The sequence below is a fragment of the Oryzias melastigma genome, linkage group LG4 (assembly GCF_002922805.2).
Source record: "Oryzias melastigma strain HK-1 linkage group LG4, ASM292280v2, whole genome shotgun sequence".
In the NCBI taxonomy this organism is placed as follows: domain Eukaryota; kingdom Metazoa; phylum Chordata; class Actinopteri; order Beloniformes; family Adrianichthyidae; genus Oryzias; species Oryzias melastigma.
In genome coordinates this window covers 9,642,996-9,662,201 of record NC_050515.1, presented here as the reverse complement: position 1 = coordinate 9,662,201, position 19,206 = coordinate 9,642,996, and the positions used below count along the sequence as shown (strand labels likewise).

General features: G+C 37.0%; 1 protein-coding gene across 2 annotated transcripts in view; it reads left to right on the top strand.

Annotated features, from left to right (window-relative positions):
• Nucleotides 1-18,716, top strand: part of jak3 (Janus kinase 3 (a protein tyrosine kinase, leukocyte)) — a 21,376-nt gene extending 2,660 nt beyond the window's left edge. The window contains exons 2-24 of one of the 2 annotated variants that reach the window (XM_024278134.2): nt 821-1,039; nt 1,121-1,238; nt 2,479-2,596; nt 3,648-3,793; nt 3,964-4,267; nt 6,281-6,403; nt 6,496-6,653; nt 6,732-6,843; nt 7,235-7,415; nt 7,673-7,797; nt 9,434-9,565; nt 9,692-9,779; nt 9,977-10,101; nt 10,216-10,348; nt 10,648-10,799; nt 13,140-13,290; nt 14,853-14,980; nt 15,060-15,249; nt 15,329-15,453; nt 15,571-15,743; nt 17,887-18,004; nt 18,080-18,193; nt 18,285-18,715. In XM_024278134.2, coding sequence (XP_024133902.1) covers nt 835-1,039; nt 1,121-1,238; nt 2,479-2,596; nt 3,648-3,793; nt 3,964-4,267; nt 6,281-6,403; nt 6,496-6,653; nt 6,732-6,843; nt 7,235-7,415; nt 7,673-7,797; nt 9,434-9,565; nt 9,692-9,779; nt 9,977-10,101; nt 10,216-10,348; nt 10,648-10,799; nt 13,140-13,290; nt 14,853-14,980; nt 15,060-15,249; nt 15,329-15,453; nt 15,571-15,743; nt 17,887-18,004; nt 18,080-18,193; nt 18,285-18,404 — 3,339 coding nt within the window. In that variant the 5' untranslated portion in view covers nt 821-834 and the 3' untranslated portion in view covers nt 18,405-18,715. Of the gene's footprint in view, nt 1-545; nt 1,040-1,120; nt 1,239-2,478; nt 2,597-3,647; nt 3,794-3,963; nt 4,268-6,280; nt 6,404-6,495; nt 6,654-6,731; nt 6,844-7,234; nt 7,416-7,672; nt 7,798-9,433; nt 9,566-9,691; nt 9,780-9,976; nt 10,102-10,215; nt 10,349-10,647; nt 10,800-13,139; nt 13,291-14,852; nt 14,981-15,059; nt 15,250-15,328; nt 15,454-15,570; nt 15,744-17,886; nt 18,005-18,079; nt 18,194-18,284 lie in introns of those variants that run through there. The other variant, XM_036211505.1, reaches the window with a different exon arrangement.
• The last annotated feature ends 490 nt before the right edge of the window (nt 18,717-19,206 follow it).

Here is a 19,206-nt window from a genome sequence, read left to right as displayed (position 1 = left end):
TCTTTGCAATATGTCAGATATGAAACAATCTATGAATTATATATGAGGTATGATGACTTTTTATTTAAGGAGCATTTGACCTATACAACAGAGCTATTGTTGTTGCTTCCAAAACTTGTCAATAAATTTAAAGTCACAGTTTAGGAACAGAGTTTTAGTGTTTTTTTTTAAACACACTTTTTGTGTTGTTTCAACCTCTCCAAGTCGATGAAATAGCAGAGGAGCACAAAAAATGAAAGGTTGAGGACAGCATTGAACCCCCCTGACATTCTCCGAATGTGCACCTGTGGTTTTCTGAGTCTGAAAAGTGCAAGTGTGCGTGCAGCCAGATCAGCTTGTAAGAGGAGATTAAATGTCTAACATTTAGCAGACGGCGTGCCGTTGCAGAGTGTGGCTGTGTCATAAAAGCTTTTGAATAGAGCCTTGTTTCTAACTAATCGTCTGAAATGCCTTAGACTCTAAATGGTCTATGCTGGACTTACGTAACGCTTGGACAAAAGATCAAAAGACTGGAAGGTGGCTCCACCCCCTAAGCTCCCCTCAACATTACATAATGATTGGGCATTCCAATAAAAACACTAGAATTATTTTCATCCATTCTTTTTTGTCGTTTGGTAATCCAGGAAAAAAGGTGAAATTAAGAGCTAATCGATTCACACATCTGACAAAAGGAATAAACTCTTGTTAGTTGCTGCTTAAAGCCCACGCAATGCTGACTCAGCCGGTTCTATTAATGTAAATGTAGCTTTAGTCACCCACCTCTCTTTGTTTTATGAATGTACAACTAAACCAAAGTCTGTTTTTGTGGTCTGTCCATTAGAGCTGTTGTGAGAAATGCCTATGAATCAGAGAGAGGAAGAGTCCACCCCCTTGGTGATCAGAGACCGGGGAGGCAGTCAGACCTCCAGCTCCAGTGTGACCCCTGGTTTACAAGTGCGCCTCTACTACTTTCCTGGCACAAAGACTGGAACGACGATACACATTTCATCCGGGCAGATTTCTGCGGAAAATGTCTGCATACAAGCAGGGGAGACATGTGGTGAGGAATAAAAAAAATAATACTAAAATAAAGCTTCTGATAACAATCATCCTCAAATAACTTAACACTATGTCCCCCCAGGAATCTTACCTGTGTACATCAACCTCTTTGGATTGGCATCTGCAGATATGACGTTTTGGTATCCGCCATCGCACATGTTTGACTCTGATGAGAATTTAGAAGTCCACTTTAGAGTCAGGTAAATTCAGCGATGAATGATATGATGTGACGTACATTTGTCATCTGGGTCAACTTTTTAAAAAATATACTTTCAAAGTAAAACAAGCAAAAAATTGCAGCTTATAACCCTTTAATCCCTATTGTCGCAAATCTGCGACAAACCACTTTGGTTGTATCTAAATAAAAGGAAAACATACGTAATTTATTTATTATAGCTGGAAATGAAGATCAATATCAAATTTGTAGACATTTCCCTGAACTGTCAATAGAAGATCCTAACATTCACAAAACTCTTTTTGTTCTTGTTCACGGTGATCTGATTCAGATGCAGAAACCAGTTTTTCCTATAATCCTGTTATTATATATTAGGTTTGGCATAGCCCTATATTTAATATGGCTTTACCGAATCAGGATGTTTGCAGATGACACTGATCTACACCAAAAGCTGGGATGTGGTGGAGGAACATCTACAGAGGTAGATGTTTGCTCAAAACAGATTATCTTTGTGAAAATGAAAGGGACTCAAGTGGAGTGGGAAGATTAAAGGGAGCAGAGGTGAAGAAGGTGGAGGACTTTTAAGTTCTGAGGCCCAGAGGAAGACAGAAGAAGAGGTTCAAGTATGCAGTGAAGGAGGTCTTGAGGGTAGTTGATGTTAGTGAGGAAGGTTGGATGGAGATGATTTGTAGTGGTGACCCCTGAAGAGAGCAGCTGAAAGAAAAAGATTTCATGTCAGCACTGATGACTCAAAGCTAGAAAACATTGGATCAAATCCTCGTTGGGTCCATTTTCTTCATGTGAATGAATAGATGTTCTCCAAAGATCAAAACATATTTGATCATTCATATTTATATATATTAATATTTATATTACCAAAATCAATTGTATTTTTTTAGTTCATGGCCAAAAAAGCTGCAAAGTTAATCTTTTATAGTAACTTAAAATATTTTTTGGAAAAAAAATCCACATTTTCTTTCATCTATTTATGAAAATAACATACTTTTCAGATTAAAATACATGAAAGGAATATTTTTAAATTGGAATGAAACTCTTCAATAATCAAGTAAAAATTGGCTTACGATTTAAATGTAAATATTTTTAATAAATTATACATTAAGGTAATTGTATTCTCAGTTGTCATGTTTGCTTTTATTTAGATAAATATTGAATCCAATGACAAATCTTAAGAGAAAAACTTGGTTCAACAGAAAAACATGCATCTCTGACTCCAGGTTTACAGTTCTTTATTCTGTCTTGTCCAGGTTCTTCTTTAGCAACTGGTTTGGTCAGGGATCGAAAGCGTCATGCCGCTACAGTCTGACAAGAGACAGAATCAGTCCTGTGCTCGACTACAACGTCATAGATTATCTTTTTGCTCAGGTAAAGTACCAAGTAATAATTGATTAAACCTTTTAGGCACAAATTTAAATTCTATTCAGTGTCAAAGAAAAAAATATATAAATCATAGTAAGATATCCCAGACTTAACTCAGTTTATTTGAAACCTACAATTATAAATCTAACAGAATTGATCAGCAATGTAGCAATAATTACTGGTTTAACGTGATAATGTATTCTGAAGATAATGAGTCGGATATGAAAGTGTGATTCATATTACTGCTTGTTAAATAGTGTTTTATGTGGACAATCAACAATAATAATACACATTTAATCTGATTAGAACCTGATTATGGCAACTATAAAATAATAAAAATAAATAACTCATTAGGGGTGGGATTATAGCATCTGTTTCTTCCCACTCCATTTCAAGAGACGAATCAAATCCAATTTGATTTTTTCAAAATCATTAGATCTGATAAATCTAATGTGTGCACTCTATGTATTAATGAAACAATGGTCCTCTAGGTTCCTCCCAGTCCAAACTCACTCTTTGAAGGTTACTCTTATTGTCCTTAGGTGTGAATGTGTGAGTGAGTGAAAGCTTTTGTGGCCTTGTGACAGACTGGGGACATGTTCAGGGTGCACTCCATCTTCACCCAACAGTAGTGCGTAACCCCTTGACCCCAAAAGGGCTACCAGGTCAAGAGAGTGGAGGCATGAATGGGTTAATCACACTGTCTCTTTCTTTATATTTTAATCAGTGTGGCTTTTTTTATTTAAGTATTTAATTATTGTTAATGCTTGAAATGAACTAATCATTCAATCAATAGAAACAGGTTCACATTCTTGCTATGGCGTACTGTCAGGGCCTGCAAAGCCTTCAGTGAAGGCCTAAAATTATCTAAAAAGAAGTATCAAAATCCATAAAAAATGCTAAAAAAATTTAAATTTTGTTTCCCTAATTCAACATAATATGGTTTATCTTTTGTCAGACGTTTTTAGTCTTCAGTAACTCACCTCTAATGCCATGAAAAAAGTGCCCGTGTGTAGAAGGTTGACAGACTCTTGTCGTTATATATTTTTTCACTTAGATGCGCAGTGATTTTATCTCCAGCAAAGGAGGAGTGGAGCCACCGTTGAGTGTCCAAGAAGAATGTCTGGGCCTCGCTGTGTTGGACTTGTGGCGAATGGCAAAAGAACGCCACCAGAGCATAAGAGAGCTTTGCAAAACTGTGAGGTGGGTCAGGAAAAAGATCCCAGTTTAAAGAATATGAAAAAACCCAAGACATTTGGAAGGAGTTTTCTTTAGTCCGTCTTTAAATCACAGAAGAATAACATTTAACCAGTAAACTACAGCAGTTAAAAAAAAACAAATGAAAAATTTTAATCAAATTCTACTTTCTACAGCTATAAATCATGTCTTCCTAAGTCACATCGCCATGACATCCAGAAACGAAACCGGCTGGACCGCTACAGAATCAGAAACACCCTCAAGCGCTTCTTAAAGAAACTTGGAAACTGCTCGGTGGATGAGTGCAGCTTAAAAATCAAATACCTGATAGAGCTGGCCGGCATTGAGCCCTCCATGGGAAGTGAGACCTTCCACGTGAGCCATTCCTCTTCCCACTCCACGCCGGCGTTCACACTTGTGCGAGTCAGGGGAGAGACAGGAATCCAAACCAGTGGAGGTGCTGATGCTGACGGCAACCAGGTAAGACCAAACTTGAGGAGAAAGGAACATCATTGACTAACTTTAAGGATTTTCCAAAGCTTGAGACCCAAAACAGAACCAAAAAACGTTCTAAAGTCTATAACAATTAAAAACAAAAACAAAAAAGAAGGGGGGTTCTGTTTTCTTAAGTGAGAAAAATGTTCCTAAGAGTTCAAAGATCGAGACAAATTAAATTAATTAAATTAAATTAAATTAAATTAAAAACAAAACCAAACATTTCACCTTTATTTTCCTGGAGGAAATTAGTCTTAGACTCTAAGTTCCAGTGTCTACATAACTACATTTGCACACAGCTCTGCAACAGCAAACAACCCACATATAAGTGCTTAAAACACAACTTAAAACATACAAGGTGTTGAATGTGCTGTGTCGGACTTACACACCTCTAAAAAGAAGTTATTTGCACAATAACTCGATGTCAGACGAGGTCAAAATCGTAAAAGAGATTTAAAACACCCATAAAATGTCAAATACATTATCTAAAATCTGTAAAAGTCAGAAGTCAAAAACACAACGATCGCTTATATCTCTTACTTTACTAGATTTTTGTAAATACCGACGTCCTGATGATAAGAGAGTTCATTTTCGCTGTGCAGTGGATGGTGCAGCGCGTTTATGATTCTTTTGTCTGTCCCCTGACGCAGGTCTCATATAACTCTAGTAGAGAAGAAGAATAATCTTTCTTACCAAAGATTTTTATGTTTTTTTTTTTTAGATTTTTATGACACTCTATTTTGGTTTTGTGTTTTACGATTGGGGGCCCAAACCAGGAGACTACGCCGTATTATTAAATGGGTCAAAACATGCCATGCCAAGTTGATGTTTATCACTACAGAGCATCATTTGAGTGCAACTGATAGTCAAATCAAACAGAATTTGAAAAAGGAACTCATTACTCAAACAGAAGAGTGAGCATAAATTGTTCCACAAGAGATTAAATAAAGAGAAGCTTCATTGGTTTAATAGAAATTGATCTGATGGCATTTAAGTGCAGAGGTTCTATATTTTATATAATAGTTTTGTAAGCATATTGCAGCATTACACAACTTTTTCAAGATATTTTATAAACTCTATTTATGATAAAACCAAACATAATAAAAAAATGCTGTACTTTATACTCAAGTTCAACTCATTTGAGATTTTTTTTTTCTTAAATATTTTTGGTGTTGTTTTTCTTTTTTTTTATTTTCTGAGGGTAAAACTGACAATAATCCTCTATAAATTTATGAAAATATGTGTTTTTCATTTTATGTAACTGGAGAATCAATACACCAAAGAAAAATGTACTGTACCTGTCTTTTTAAAACTACAGGAACTATTTCCTGTTACCTGGATGATGTATTTCAGGAATAAAATATATAAATACTTAGATGCACTTTATCTTTGTCTTTCCTTACCAATTATTAAACATTTATGCTCATTATATAGTTGTAAATAGTGCATTTAACAATTTAGAAGTAAACAGGATAGTATAAATATAATTGTAAAATAAAAAAATGCATATGCGACCCACTCCATTGAAAACTATGTTTTTAAACGTACTTATTTCTGAACATTTTTCTTGTGGCGGAGGACATATATTGAGAAAATTAAGCTCAAAATAGTATTTTTGAGTATTTTTTTTACTCAAATTTTTGTGAATAAGAAGCAGATGTTTGAGAAAGAGCTTATTTGTGATGTAGAAAATATGCTGGGCGGAGCCAAATGCTCCCTGCCATTAACTCTCAGCAATGGGGGAGGGGAAGGGGGGTGGGGTTGATCTAGTCTAGTAGTTTCTGCCGCTCTGTAGAAACTCTCTCCTAAAAGATTATTTCGATTCAGGCTAAAAACAACATGATCACAATTAAAAACCTTCTGGGAACACTTTAAAAAAAACTCAAAGTATGTTGATTCTTTATCCACAGTTTCTTGTTTAAGGCAACTCAAATAAAAAAAAAGGCAATCAATTGTTTAAAAATGAGCATTCAATTGTTTTACTCCCTCTGATTTCAGAAGTGGGAGACCTTCTGTGATTTTGGGGAAATTATCGACATCAGCATAAAGAGGGTTTGCCAGGACCAGGTTCCACAAGACAGCAGAATGGTCACAATAACTCACAAGGACGACAGATGTTTGGTAAAGTTTGAACGGATGAAGAATTACCAAAATTCCTTCTTGAAAACCCATTTATTCCTCACAGTTTACATGAATGAGATCTTTTACAACAGGAAGTGAACTTTAAGAGTCTCAAGGAGGCGTTTTCCTTCGTGTCTTTGGTGGATGGTTACTTCAGACTGACTACAGACTCCAACAACTTTTTCTGCCAAGACATTGCACCTCCGAGTATTCTATACAGAATCAAAAACGACTGTCATGGCCCAATCACGTGAGTCATTTAGACGCATACATGCTATTAAGTGTATATTTTCAATAGCTTTTGACCTTTAAAATTCTCCCATATCAGATCAGAGTTTGCAGTGAACAAGCTGAAAAAGTCAGGAAGTAAAGGTGGCACTTTCCTTCTGCGGCAGAGTCCCAAAAACTACAGCAACTATTTCCTCACTGTCTGTGTTCAGGTAGGAACGCACAATCACAATTCACAGAAACATTTGCACCAGATTTAGCTTTTATCTGGGATAGTCTACTTCATTTGGAGAGTGTGAAACCTCAGCTAAATGTGTGAGTGTTCTTCATAGAGGGTCTGTTTGACAGCGAGGGTTTGAAGATGTCTTCAATGTGGTGTAGTGAGGAAATGACAATCAGAGCATTAGCTGGACAAGCCTGTTGACTTTTGGGTGATTTTTTGTCTGTCTTGTTGAAACTGCAACCAAGCTGTTTTTTTTATTGGGACCAAATCAACGATCTCCACCAAGTGAAGAGACAGAAGTTTCACCCCGTATGCAAACATGCCTCCTGAATATGAATTTCTATAACTTTATTTCCTTTTTTCTGTGATTGTTGTTCCAGACCGAGCTGGGACTTGATTACAAAGACTGTCTCATCATTAAAAATGAGCATTACACCCTCCCCGGTGTCCAGAAATCCTTTTCCAGCTTAAAGGAGCTCACCAGCTATTATCAAGTGAACATGCTGCTGCTGGCTGAGATCCCTGTCAAGTTAGCTCGCTGCTGCCCACCCCGACCTAAAGGTATTGCTCCACCCCCACGCCATCTTGCTTATTCCTGTCAGTTGTCAGAAATCCTGCTATTTTTACAGGTCAAATGCTACTTTACCTTAAGTTTTAACATGCAGAGTCAACTTACCACTTCAGCGAAGTCCTGTTTACATCAAATACAGCCTAATTGACTGGGAATTCTTTATAACATATTTTTTTTCTCTGAATTCATTATTTTGATTTATTTTCATTTCTTGAAAAACATTTCTTGGTTCTTTCTGCTTTTAAAGAGCTCACCAACCTGATCATCGTACGCAACAGCAGCGCAGTTGAAGCGCAGGGGTCGCCGACGCCAGACAGAAACAAGTTCAGTCACATCCAGTTCCAGATGATCAAATATGAAGACCTGAAGTGGGTGAGTATGTCAGTGTGCCGTCATTGCATTTCAACATCTAAATACACCAAACTAAAAAAGACTGTGTGCAGAAACATAGATTTTTAAACGGTTAAAATCTGGGTTTAAAGACCCACTCCAATGATAATAGCCTTTTTGGTGTTTTTAACATGTTCTTGTAGCATTTTTCTCATGATGGAGGACTTATAGAAAATAATTTAGGATTAAAACTCTGTTTCTGAGTATTCCTTTATTCTGATTGGGATGTATCAGGAGCAGATTAAAACCAGCAGTTGGAAAAGCGATTTGTTGTGATGCAGCATCTAAAATGGGTGGGTTACAGTCTCTGTGTTCCCTTCTGATGCATCCTCTTTAAAGATAAATATATCCATGTACGTCTTCATTATCCTCATCTGAGATCGCTTAGATATTGCTCGCCATTTTTGTTGCACCGATAATGTCAGGTTGGGGTTGTGAGAGGCTGCAAGTTAGCAGGAGAGAGTGGAAACAGAGGGATGATGGGATTTTAGTGGAGGATTATTTTCTGATGAACTCTTGCCACTCTGCAGAAAATATATCTTAAAAAAATGGCACAGGGTTTTTGTTTTTGGCTAAAAACGGAATTATCATAATTAATAGACCACTCAGAACGATTTTACAATAAAAAAAACATTTTTAGTAAATCATTCTGCATCTTCAGGTGAATTTGTTATCTGACATTCCCTTTAGTCTTAAATGTAAAATATTAGTAAAGTAAATATTTTTACTTCCCCTCACATCATACTTTGATTACACACAGAACTATACTTACAGATGCACGGACACACGTTTTTTTTCATCAGACTCCTGGCTATAGTTAAACGAAGGGCTGTGAACATTAACGCGTTAATCCATGCGATTAATAAATAAGAATTACCGCGTTAATATTTATTAACGCAAATAATTACACCTTGTGAAGAAACAGTCTATTACTAAAAATGAAGAGAAATTTTTCTTTTTCTTTCCCGTTTTTGTTCAAAAGCCGCATCTTGTTATATAAAAAGTACCTAGTAAAACATTGTGATTAATCGCGATTAATCACAACACAAAAGTCTGATTAATCCAATCAATTCTTTTATTGATTGACAACACTTACTAAAAATAAATGTTCTTAATGTACGCTTTTATGTGTGATTATTTACAGATAATAAGAGGTCGGCAAATACTGAGACAAAAAAGACAAAAAATCGTTGCGATTAATTTTTTCCCGTTTTTGCGATCAATTAGTTAATTCTCTTTAATCGATTCCCGGCCCAAATGAAAACATTTCCTTCTTTACTTTAATCCGCCTTCAGTCTTGCCTTTTGTAAAATCCTTTGGAAAACTGTTCCGTGCTTCACAGAAAAACCACCTTTGAAAGTTTTATTAGTTTCTTAAATAGTTACACAGCAAACACACTTTTGATTTTAACGGATAAATGTGTTTTTGCTGCATTCTTACCTCATTCCTGCTTGAATAAATGAATAAAACAGGATCATTTTGGGGTAGAGAAGGAGCTGTTACAATTTGAACCTTCAGATCTTAATATTGCAGTGAAGACAGGCTAAATACACTTCTTCACTGTTTTTATTGATGCTGCAAACATAGTCAAGTTTTTAAATCAAATGTTCTCTTTTAGGGGGAAAGCCTTGGAAGGGGATCCATCACACGGATTTTTAAAGGTTACAAAATCGACACACTTGATGGGGAGGAACACCAGACCGAAGTTCTCCTGAAGGAACTTGATGCTGCTCACAAAAACTACTGGGAGGTTGTTTTTTTTTTTTTTTTTTTTTACAAGCGAGAAACATTTCAAAAAGCATGTGGATAATTAATGGAGTCATTGTAAAGAACACATTTACTGCATGATGTTTTACAAACTTCCTCTTTGTTCCAGTCGTTCTTCGAGGCTGCGAGTTTGATGACTCAGATTTCACACAAACACCTCCTCTTTGTGTACGGTGTCAGTGTTCACGGAGTGAAGAGTAAGTTTGTCAGAATTTTATCAACTAAATCCACTAAACTGAAGCCGTCATGATAGAGCAGAGGAACTGTTTCATAGAAATGATATTCGGTTAATTTGGGGACACGCATCCAGCTGGCCCTCTGCTCACATGAGTGACCGTTTAAGACCCTCTGTTTGAAGTGCAGCTGTGGAAACAAGTCTTGCTGCGTCTTTCAGACATCATAGTGCAGGAGTTTGTCAAGCACGGGGCCCTTGACCTTTACTTGAAGAGGGGGAGATCTGTATCAGTGAGCTGGAAACTCAACGTGGCCAAACAGCTCGCCTGTGCCCTCAGCTTTCTGGTAAGAAAAACTTGATGGGGACATTATTTCTTACGAAATAAACTGTGAAATGGAGGCAAGAGTGTTGGAAAAAAATAACAAAAGTCCAAAAGGTGACTTTGGGTGTTCTTGCAGGAGGAACACAACATTGTTCACGGAAACATTTGTGCCAAAAATCTGCTGCTGGCGAGAGAAGGTGACCAGGGCAGCTCTCCGTTCATCAAGCTGAGTGATCCGGGGATAAATGTGGCCATGCTGGGCAAAGATGGTAAAGCTGACATATATATTTCATTTAATTTATTTATCTTTTATTTCTCAGGGACAGTACACGTTAAAAGCATCATTTTTTCATCTGTTCTCCCTACCTAAAAAGCAAAATTATCAATAAAAATACTATTATGAGATAACCAATTAATCAAATAAAGATATTCCCTAATATTTATTTATTGGTTTTCTGAATCAACTGACAAGAAACATGGGTGTTCCTTTCAAAATAAGTGCATGCACTCTCACCAAAAATACAAATAATACTCCTCAATGTTTGATAAATGACAACCTTTTCTTCAGTTATCCTGGACCGGATTCCTTGGGTGGCACCGGAGGTGCTTGAGGCCCCAGGAAACCTGATCCTGGAGTCTGATAAGTGGAGCTTTGGTGCCACGGTGTGGGAAATATTCAACAACGGAAACTCCCTGCTACAAGGCTGGAACCTAGAACAGGTAAAACCAGTACTGGAGGGGGGGTGTGAGCTGCATGAATGCGATACTGAGTTGACCTATTTCTTAATATCCTGGTAAAATAAATGCACGTCTAAAGAATTAGTAAAAGACCTGTGTGGGTCAAAAACGACATCGTCGTTTGACCTTTCTGATGACTGCAATCATTTAGAAACACAATTTACAGTTTTTTTTGGGCAATTTTTTTTTACAGAAAGTGAGAACATTTAAGCACATTTAAGCTCAAATTGTTCACCTTCGTTGCTGCCACCCAGTGGCTAAAGAGAAAACTGCAGTTTTATCCAAAAAATGTTGAAGTCTCTGTTTAATCGTAATATATAAAAACTCAAACTAATAGTACACAGAAGTTTTGAATCCCAGAGAGATTATACATGTTTTATATTTTTTTTACATTAGCATTGTGTTTAGCTTTTTCCCCTCAATTTTATGAATAGCTTTTCAAAGAAATTCAGATTTTAACCCTAAAAACGGAAATATTTTTTCATGGAAACTATAGCTGCAAAATAAATATTAGTGTGTGTGGATTGATTTGATTATTTTGCACAATCAAAAGAAAAGAAGAAAACGTTAGAAAAATGAAAATTGAAAACAGTGCAAGGAAAGCCAAAAAAGCTCTTTAAAGGCTTATTTAAATCCTCCCCTAAATGCATTTGCACAAATATTACAAATAACTTATAGGTATATATAAATACAGTAAATAAAAAATGTATCTCAGTTCATCACATTTAAAAATACAATTAGAAACTGACAAAATGCATGTAGAATGTTGACTTTTTTTTAAGAGATGCAGCTTTTATCTTCTTTAAAAAAAATGATTCAATAGTTTTGTTGCCCTGAATCTTATTCAAACTACTTTTAAGAGAACGAAATGTAGGATGATGAAAAGTTTACGAGTTCAGCGAGGATTTAAATTTTAATCAACTGTTAAATTTGTTGCAAACTGCTCAGGAATATTAATTTCACTATGAAGTATTAATCTTCCTGAAAACCAGCTTATATATGCATGTCCTCTGTAGTCTCAATTTTGTCTCCCCAAGAATTCAAAACTCCTCACAAATACACGAGTTAGTAATGGAAGAGCCATGATGTTTTGTTTTAAGCACATCAGGATTTAAAGTGTTTCAAAGGAGTCAAATGACCAAATCCAAAAGCAAAAATCTCCTTACAGAACTGAATGGGCTGGTTCCCAGGAGGTTATTGGTCAAAACACACATTTTAGGAATATTATTGTCATAAATAGCAAGAATTGGAAGAATCTGAAATAAAGGGGCCAGTAAAGTGTGCAAAGCATTTTTTCAGAACAAGGATTGTATGTAGAGTAGTTGGAAAAGTACTCACCTAAACTATCTTACTATAGGACAAATATGGATATATTGAGCTATAATAAAAAGTTTGAACAGAATTTTGTGGAAATTTTGTTAATCTTTATTATTATTATTATTATGCTGCATCACACCGAACACAATTTCGCAAGTCAAATTTGCATCTGCCGCCTCTCATTTGATGTGAGTGAAATTTACTGCTCAACGCCTTGACGCCTAGCCGCGGAGCAACGTGTTGCAAAAGCAAAGTTTATCTGCTTTGTTATTCGCCGCCACATCATGGAAAACATGGATGGTACCGAGCGAGTACCTTGGGTTAATTTGTTTTGGGGAGCTCTACAGAGGTGATAGAAAGCACGTCACCATGTCGGGGTTACCAGAATCTCTCTGGGTGCGGTGTACTACAGTAGTACTTATCTTGCTACACAGTCCATTGGGTGGCTGGTTAGTGTAGCGAGCGCGATCGCTCCAGCTCCAGCTCCATGGACTCTAGGACAGGCTGGCAATGGGTCCAGGGTGTATCCCGCCTTCGCTCAACAGTAGATGTCGCTACAAGTGCAAAATGTCCTTGATCAGATCAAAGATTGGATTAGAATAGAACTGTTTACATGGGTTTTGGAAGTCTCAAGTCAAAAGCAGTCAAGTCCCAAGTCAAGTCACAAGTCAAGACCAACAAGTCTCAAGTCGAGTCACAAGTTATTTATATTAAAGTCCGAGTCAAGCCACAAGTCAGAGGTTTGAAAGTCCAAGTCGAGTCTAAAGTCGTCATGTGACTCAATCCCCACCTCTGGATTGATGTAGTGCATCAACCTTGTCTAAATGGTGCTGCAAGAGCTCAGATTGCATCTGTGAATTCACTTAACATTGAAACTTGACGCTCCTTTTACGCAACTGCTATCTGGTAATGCAGCATTATATCAAGATGTTTGAGTGTTCTTTTATTGATCCAGTCAGTTTGGGTCAAGAGTTGTTGCATCTTATCTGATGTTTCTACACACAGAAGCAGAAGTTTTATGAGAACCGGAAGCATCTGCCCCCCTCCCAGTGGACGGAGCTGGCAGATCTCATCGATCAGTGTATGGACTACGAGGCAGCATTCAGACCTTCATGTCGCAGTATCATCCGTCAGCTCAACAGCCTCATCACATCAGGTAACTGAGCATTCAGGATCTGCAGCAGGGATGTTAAAATCAGTCCAGAACACATATACATTTATTGAACACTCTAAAACTACATTTTTAAAACCATAAATTATTAACATAATTATGAATATAGCATTACCTTTGATAATGCTAGTGTGAATGGTGTAAGATGAATTTGGCCGCTGAAGATGCTGGTGCTGAAAGCTGAAGATGCTGAAATTGATAGCTAAAAAGTTGATAGCTGAAAACACTGAAGCTGATAGTCAGCTAAAAAATTAGCTAAATGCCAAATTAGCCCAAAACAAACAACAACAACAAATTTAGGTTAGTCAAAACAGCTAGCATGTAGCTGAAAAAAAGCTAAACATTAAAATAGCCTGAAAAACTGAAAAAAGCCCAAGTTAACCAAAACAGCTGGCTGGAATGGGTGGAGAAAAGTGTCAGGTGTGATGTGTGACAGAAGAGTTTCAGCACAAATGAAAGGAAAGGTGTACAAGACTGGTGAGAGACCAGCCATGTTGTTTGGACTAGAAACAGTGGGACTGAAGAAAAGACAGGAAGCAGAGCTGGAGGTAGCAGAGATGAAGATGCTGAGGTTCTCTTTGGGAGTGACCAGGATGGATAGGATCAGGAATGAATACATCAGAGGGACAGCACATGTTAGAGGTTTTGGAGATAAAGTCAGAGAGGCCAGACTGAGATGGTTTGGACATGTTCAGAGGAGAGACAGTGAATATATTGGTAGAAGGATGCTGAGTCTAGAGCTGCCAGGAAAGAGGTCTAGAGGAAGACCAAAGAGGAGGTTTATGGATGCAGTGAATGAAGACATGAAGGTGGCTGGTGTTAGAGTGGAGGATGCTGAAGACAGGCTTAGATGGAGGAAACTGATTCGCTGTGGCGACCCCTGAAGGGAAAAGCCGAAAGGAAAAGAAGAAGAAGTAACCAAAACAGCTGGCCTGTAAATATTACCTAACCCAAAACATTAGCCACAACAGCTTTCATGTAGCAGAAATTTTAGCTAAACTCCAAAAATAGCCTAAAAAAAACAAAAAAGCCTAAATTAGCCAAAACAGCTAGCAAGTAGCTAAAATATTAGCTAAACTCCAAAATAGCCTAAAAACAAACAAAAATACCCTTAATTAGCCAAAATGGTTAGCATGTAGCTTAAATCTTAGCTATACTCCAAAACAGCCTAAAAAATCTTAGTAAATGCCAAAATAGTCCAAAAAGCTGGCAGAATGCCAATTTTTTAAAACTTTAAAACCGTAATAACATACTTATGAATAATAAAAATGCAGGAATATTATTCCAGAATAAATCAACTTTAACCTTAAATAACTTTTAATATTTTACTCTCCATAAAAATATATTGTCAAAATTATACAAGTTAGAAATAAGCGCAAGATAACATCAGGCCTTTAAAAACGATACAATTAAATGATCTGGAGGGTCTCGACTTCGACATGTGATCTACATCATACTAGATAAATTTAAAAAAAAAGTGAGAAATTTTAAAAACTGTCTCTGAGTCATTTCATGCAGTAAGGCAACATGATTCTGTTTCATGACAGACTATGAGATCCTTCATTCCACGGAGCCGGTAACACAGAGCCCTATGTTCAGGAATCCCAGCCCGGCTGAGCTTGAACACCCTTTGTTTGAGGAGAGACACTTATGCTTCATCTCCCATCTGGGAAAGGTAATGAAGCATCATACAAACACCTTCTGATGAGTCTGTTTGCCGTTTTGTTCTTGAACTAATCGTATCATTTTTCCAGGGAAACTTTGGCAGTGTGGAACTTTGCCGTTACGACCCTCTGGGTAACAACACCGGCGAGCTGGTTGCTGTGAAGAAGCTGCAACCCAACAAGCAGTCAAGCCTGGAGGACTTCCAGAGGGAGATTAAAATGCTCAGTGTTTTACACTTTGACTACATCGTCAAATACAAAGGAATCTGCTACAGCATGGGTAAGACAACCTTTTCTCTGCTGACATAACATTTGCTCAAACGTATAACTTTGTTTGCATTGGCCTTGTTTCTCTACAGGACGCCGCAGTATGAGTTTGGTGATGGAGTACGTGCCGTACGGCAGTCTGATTGGCTACTTGGAGAGGAACCAGCACAGCATCAACTCCCGGCGGATGCTGCTTTTCGCTTCTCAGATCTGTCAGGTGAGGGTCAATTGTTAAATGAAAAGTTTAGACTCAATAAAATCTGGTTATGGTTCAAAATAAATTATTTTTAGTATTTAAGTGCTCTTTTTTTCCTTTTATCTAAACGCTTCTTAGGGGATGGAGTATCTGCAGAGTCAGCGTTATGTCCATCGAGATCTTGCAGCCAGAAACATCCTCGTTGCAAGCGATTCTCTGGTGAAAATAGCAGATTTTGGACTGACGAAGGTCATTCCCACTGACAAGGAGTACTACCGTGTGTCACAGCCTGGAGAAAGTCCCATCTTCTGGTATTTATGTTCTAGCTTTAATAAAAAGAAATTATATGGAGGAAATTAAGACATTTTTGTCATATTTGTTAGAGCTTCAGCAGTGGTTATGTTCTCTATAATTAGACAGGTTTCCCACTGAGCAAAAGGTACTGAGGTACTGTAATTTACAGTAAAGTAGCAGTGTACTAGGGAGAGGCAATTGAACTTGAAATGAAACTTAAGGGCGTCAGAAAAATTTTCCTCAAGAATCTCAAGTTCTCACAGTATTCCTTTCGGTGTACATTTGAAAAGAGGCTGATAAAAATCATGTTTTTTTTTTGTGTTTTTAACATGTTTTATGTCTCATTTTTCTCATGATGAAAGACAATTATAAAGAAAATTATTTTTTTTGTATTTTTTATTCAAATTGTTGTGAATCAGGAGCAGACAAAAAATGCAGTTTGAAAGAGATTGTATTAATGACGTAAAAAAGTAAGCCCCCTGGTCTGTTTCATTCTGATGCATCCACTTGCAGACAACTAGATCTATGTAATCACTTGTTTTCCTCGTCTGAGCTGGTGGGTTTAAACCGTCCAGCTGGATAGCGCCAATATTTCTTGACATTTTTATTTTGCTCTGGTAATGATAAGTTGTCGGTGTGAGAGGCTGTATGCTATCAGGGTAGAGTGTAAAGAGATTGTAGTTCATCTTTCGGATTATTCCTTCAGGGTAGCTTTTGTTGCTTTGCACAAGTGGATCGCCCTTCCTGACACAACGCTGTATTTTTATCCGGGCTGGGGAGTAACACAAGGGGACCCAGACTTGGAAGTTTCGTGAAGGGTTCTTGCACAAGGACTCACTAGCTGAAGTTCATTGCACACCCTGGTAATTGTATCCTGATTTCCTGTGTGCCAGAGCTGCACTCAAGGCCTGATCCCACAGGATTGATCGATAAATGCATGTTCATGGAATAGCAGCGATACAGACGCTGTAGTCCACACCTCTGCAAGAACACTCCTTAATCGTGTGTAAGCGGATCCTCTCTCAATTAGCCGCTAAATGGATGCTGTAAGCAGCAATCCAAGCGCAGACCGGCCGGGGAGACGACTGTGCTGCATCCGTACACAAGCACGAATTTTCGACGTCCATTCACGAGTTCAGTATCAGGAGGAATGACGAGATATATATTATCTACGAAGAGCCAACTGGGACAAAAAAATGTGAAAAATTGACAAATTGACAGTAATTTTGGTAAAAACATATTTAAGTGTTTTTTTTCTTTTCGGTGTAAATAATAATATGCATACCATTGCAATAAATTGTCAATTTTAAAGATAACTTGCATTTAATGTTAATAAAATAGTTCAAACAATGTATGGTTGGCCCGCAAACATTTTCACCTCACCTAATCTGGCCTAATTGGCAAAAAGTTTGGACGCCCCTGGATTAAAAATTGATCGGTGTGGGACTTTAAAGACCCACTTCAATCATTAATAGAAATTTTCTCGGAGTTGTTGATTGGACAGTTGGTGTGAAGTAAGCCCACCCCCTCTTCCCAACATCCCTTTGTTTACATGCTCTGCTGATAGCTTACAGACCCTCACACGGCCAACCTAACATCACCAGCAGTAAAGTTCTGAGTTGGATTTTTTCAAACACAAAATCCAAATAAAACACAATAATTAAAAAAAAATACAAATACAAGAATTATATACAATGTAGCAAAACAATGTGTTTGAAAGGGAGTGGATAAAAAAAAGTCTTGAGTGGTTCCACCCCTTTTTGCTGTGTCTTATGGTATTATTTACAGTTTTTTTTCTCAAAAATGCTTCAAATTACCTTCTGTATGACACCTGCGCACAAAAGACATTTGCTTATTATCTACAGTATTTGTCTGCAAGTGGACGCATCCGAATGGAGCGAATCAGGGAACTTGTGGCTTCATCTACCGTACAATTGTTCTAAGCTGCATTTTTTTTTTGTTTATTCCTGATTCACAAAGATTTAAACAAAGAAAGATTACATTTTAAGCTTAATTTTTGTTATATATGTCCTCCATCATCAGAAAAACGCCACAAGAACATGTTAAAAACACCATAAACATGATTTTCCTTGGAGTGGATCTTTAAGCTGTTGTCATTGAACTGTACCATAATAATGAGATCCCGGTCACTTAACACAGGTACGCCCCAGAGTCCATCAATGAGTCCAGGTTCTCCCACAAATCAGATGTCTGGAGTTTTGGAGTCGTTCTTCACGAGATCTTCTCCTACTGTAACACAAACTGCAACCCAAAACGAGTGAGACAGTCAAACACTATAATGAATACCATGTTCATTTATTTCCCAATTGCTCAAAATAGTTGTTTTTTTTAGCTTTACATGCAGGAAATTGGACACAACATGCAAGGAGCATCCATTTCTATGCATTTGGCAAATCTTTTGAGGAATAACTGGAGGCTGCCGCCGCCTCCGAACTGCCCACCGAAGGTAATCCCACTCTGCATCCCCGTCTGTCTTATGAGGAGAGATGCTTCCTTTATTTTTTATTTTTTTGTTTAATCCTGCATTCTGACTGCAGGTCTACAGCTTGATGCAGCAATGCTGGTTGTACAGCTTCGATGAGCGACCGTGTTTCTCCAGCCTGGGAAGCCAGATTGAGAGCATCATGCAGGATGAAAGAGAAAACCTGAAAGGCTGAGAAGGAGATGAAAGTCTCCACAAAGAAGAGAAGCAGAAAATTAACTTTTTATGTCATGCTTGGTGTGCATCAGTCACTGAAAAACAAGAAAAGTTTTTCAAAATTTGGTCGGATAGATTTTTATAAACCAACAGAGTGCAGGTTTGATATATTTCATCTTTGTAAATACGTTTTTTGGACTAGTGCTTGTTACCTTATATATAATTATCGGTATTTTCAGTTATATAAAAAATATTTTTTTCCTTATTTTCTCATTGATAAAGTAAAAAAAAAAAAAATGTTGCATTGCTTTTTGTACATGAGAATCTGAATGTTTTTTCTATTTCTAAGGCTCTTTTTAGTCATTTTGTATCATCTACTGCTTTTTATATTTAATAAACAGAATTATTTAAGTTTTTTGCTAAATACAACAAATTGTGTTGCTGCTTTTTTAATTTCTTATTTTGTTTTTTTAATTTACTTTTGTTACAGGGATGCAAGGCTTCATAAACCTTTAGATTTATTTGTTTTCTGACAGTTTTTTTGTTTCGATTATGGAAGACCATTTATTTTATGTATTTGTTTTTATATTTGAAGTTGGTGTTCAATTTCTCCAAATTATTTGTAAAATACTATAATCAAAATTTTCTTAAACTTTAGCGTGTTATATTTCCTTATAGTTATTTTCCCATCACACATTCCCTTCATTATTGGAATAAAAAGGAGAAGAAAATATCAAATTATTATTAGTTTAAGTAAAAAAAAGTGTGAGATTTGTGAAGGGTCAATTGAAAAGACCAATTCCTATAAGATATACAAGAGA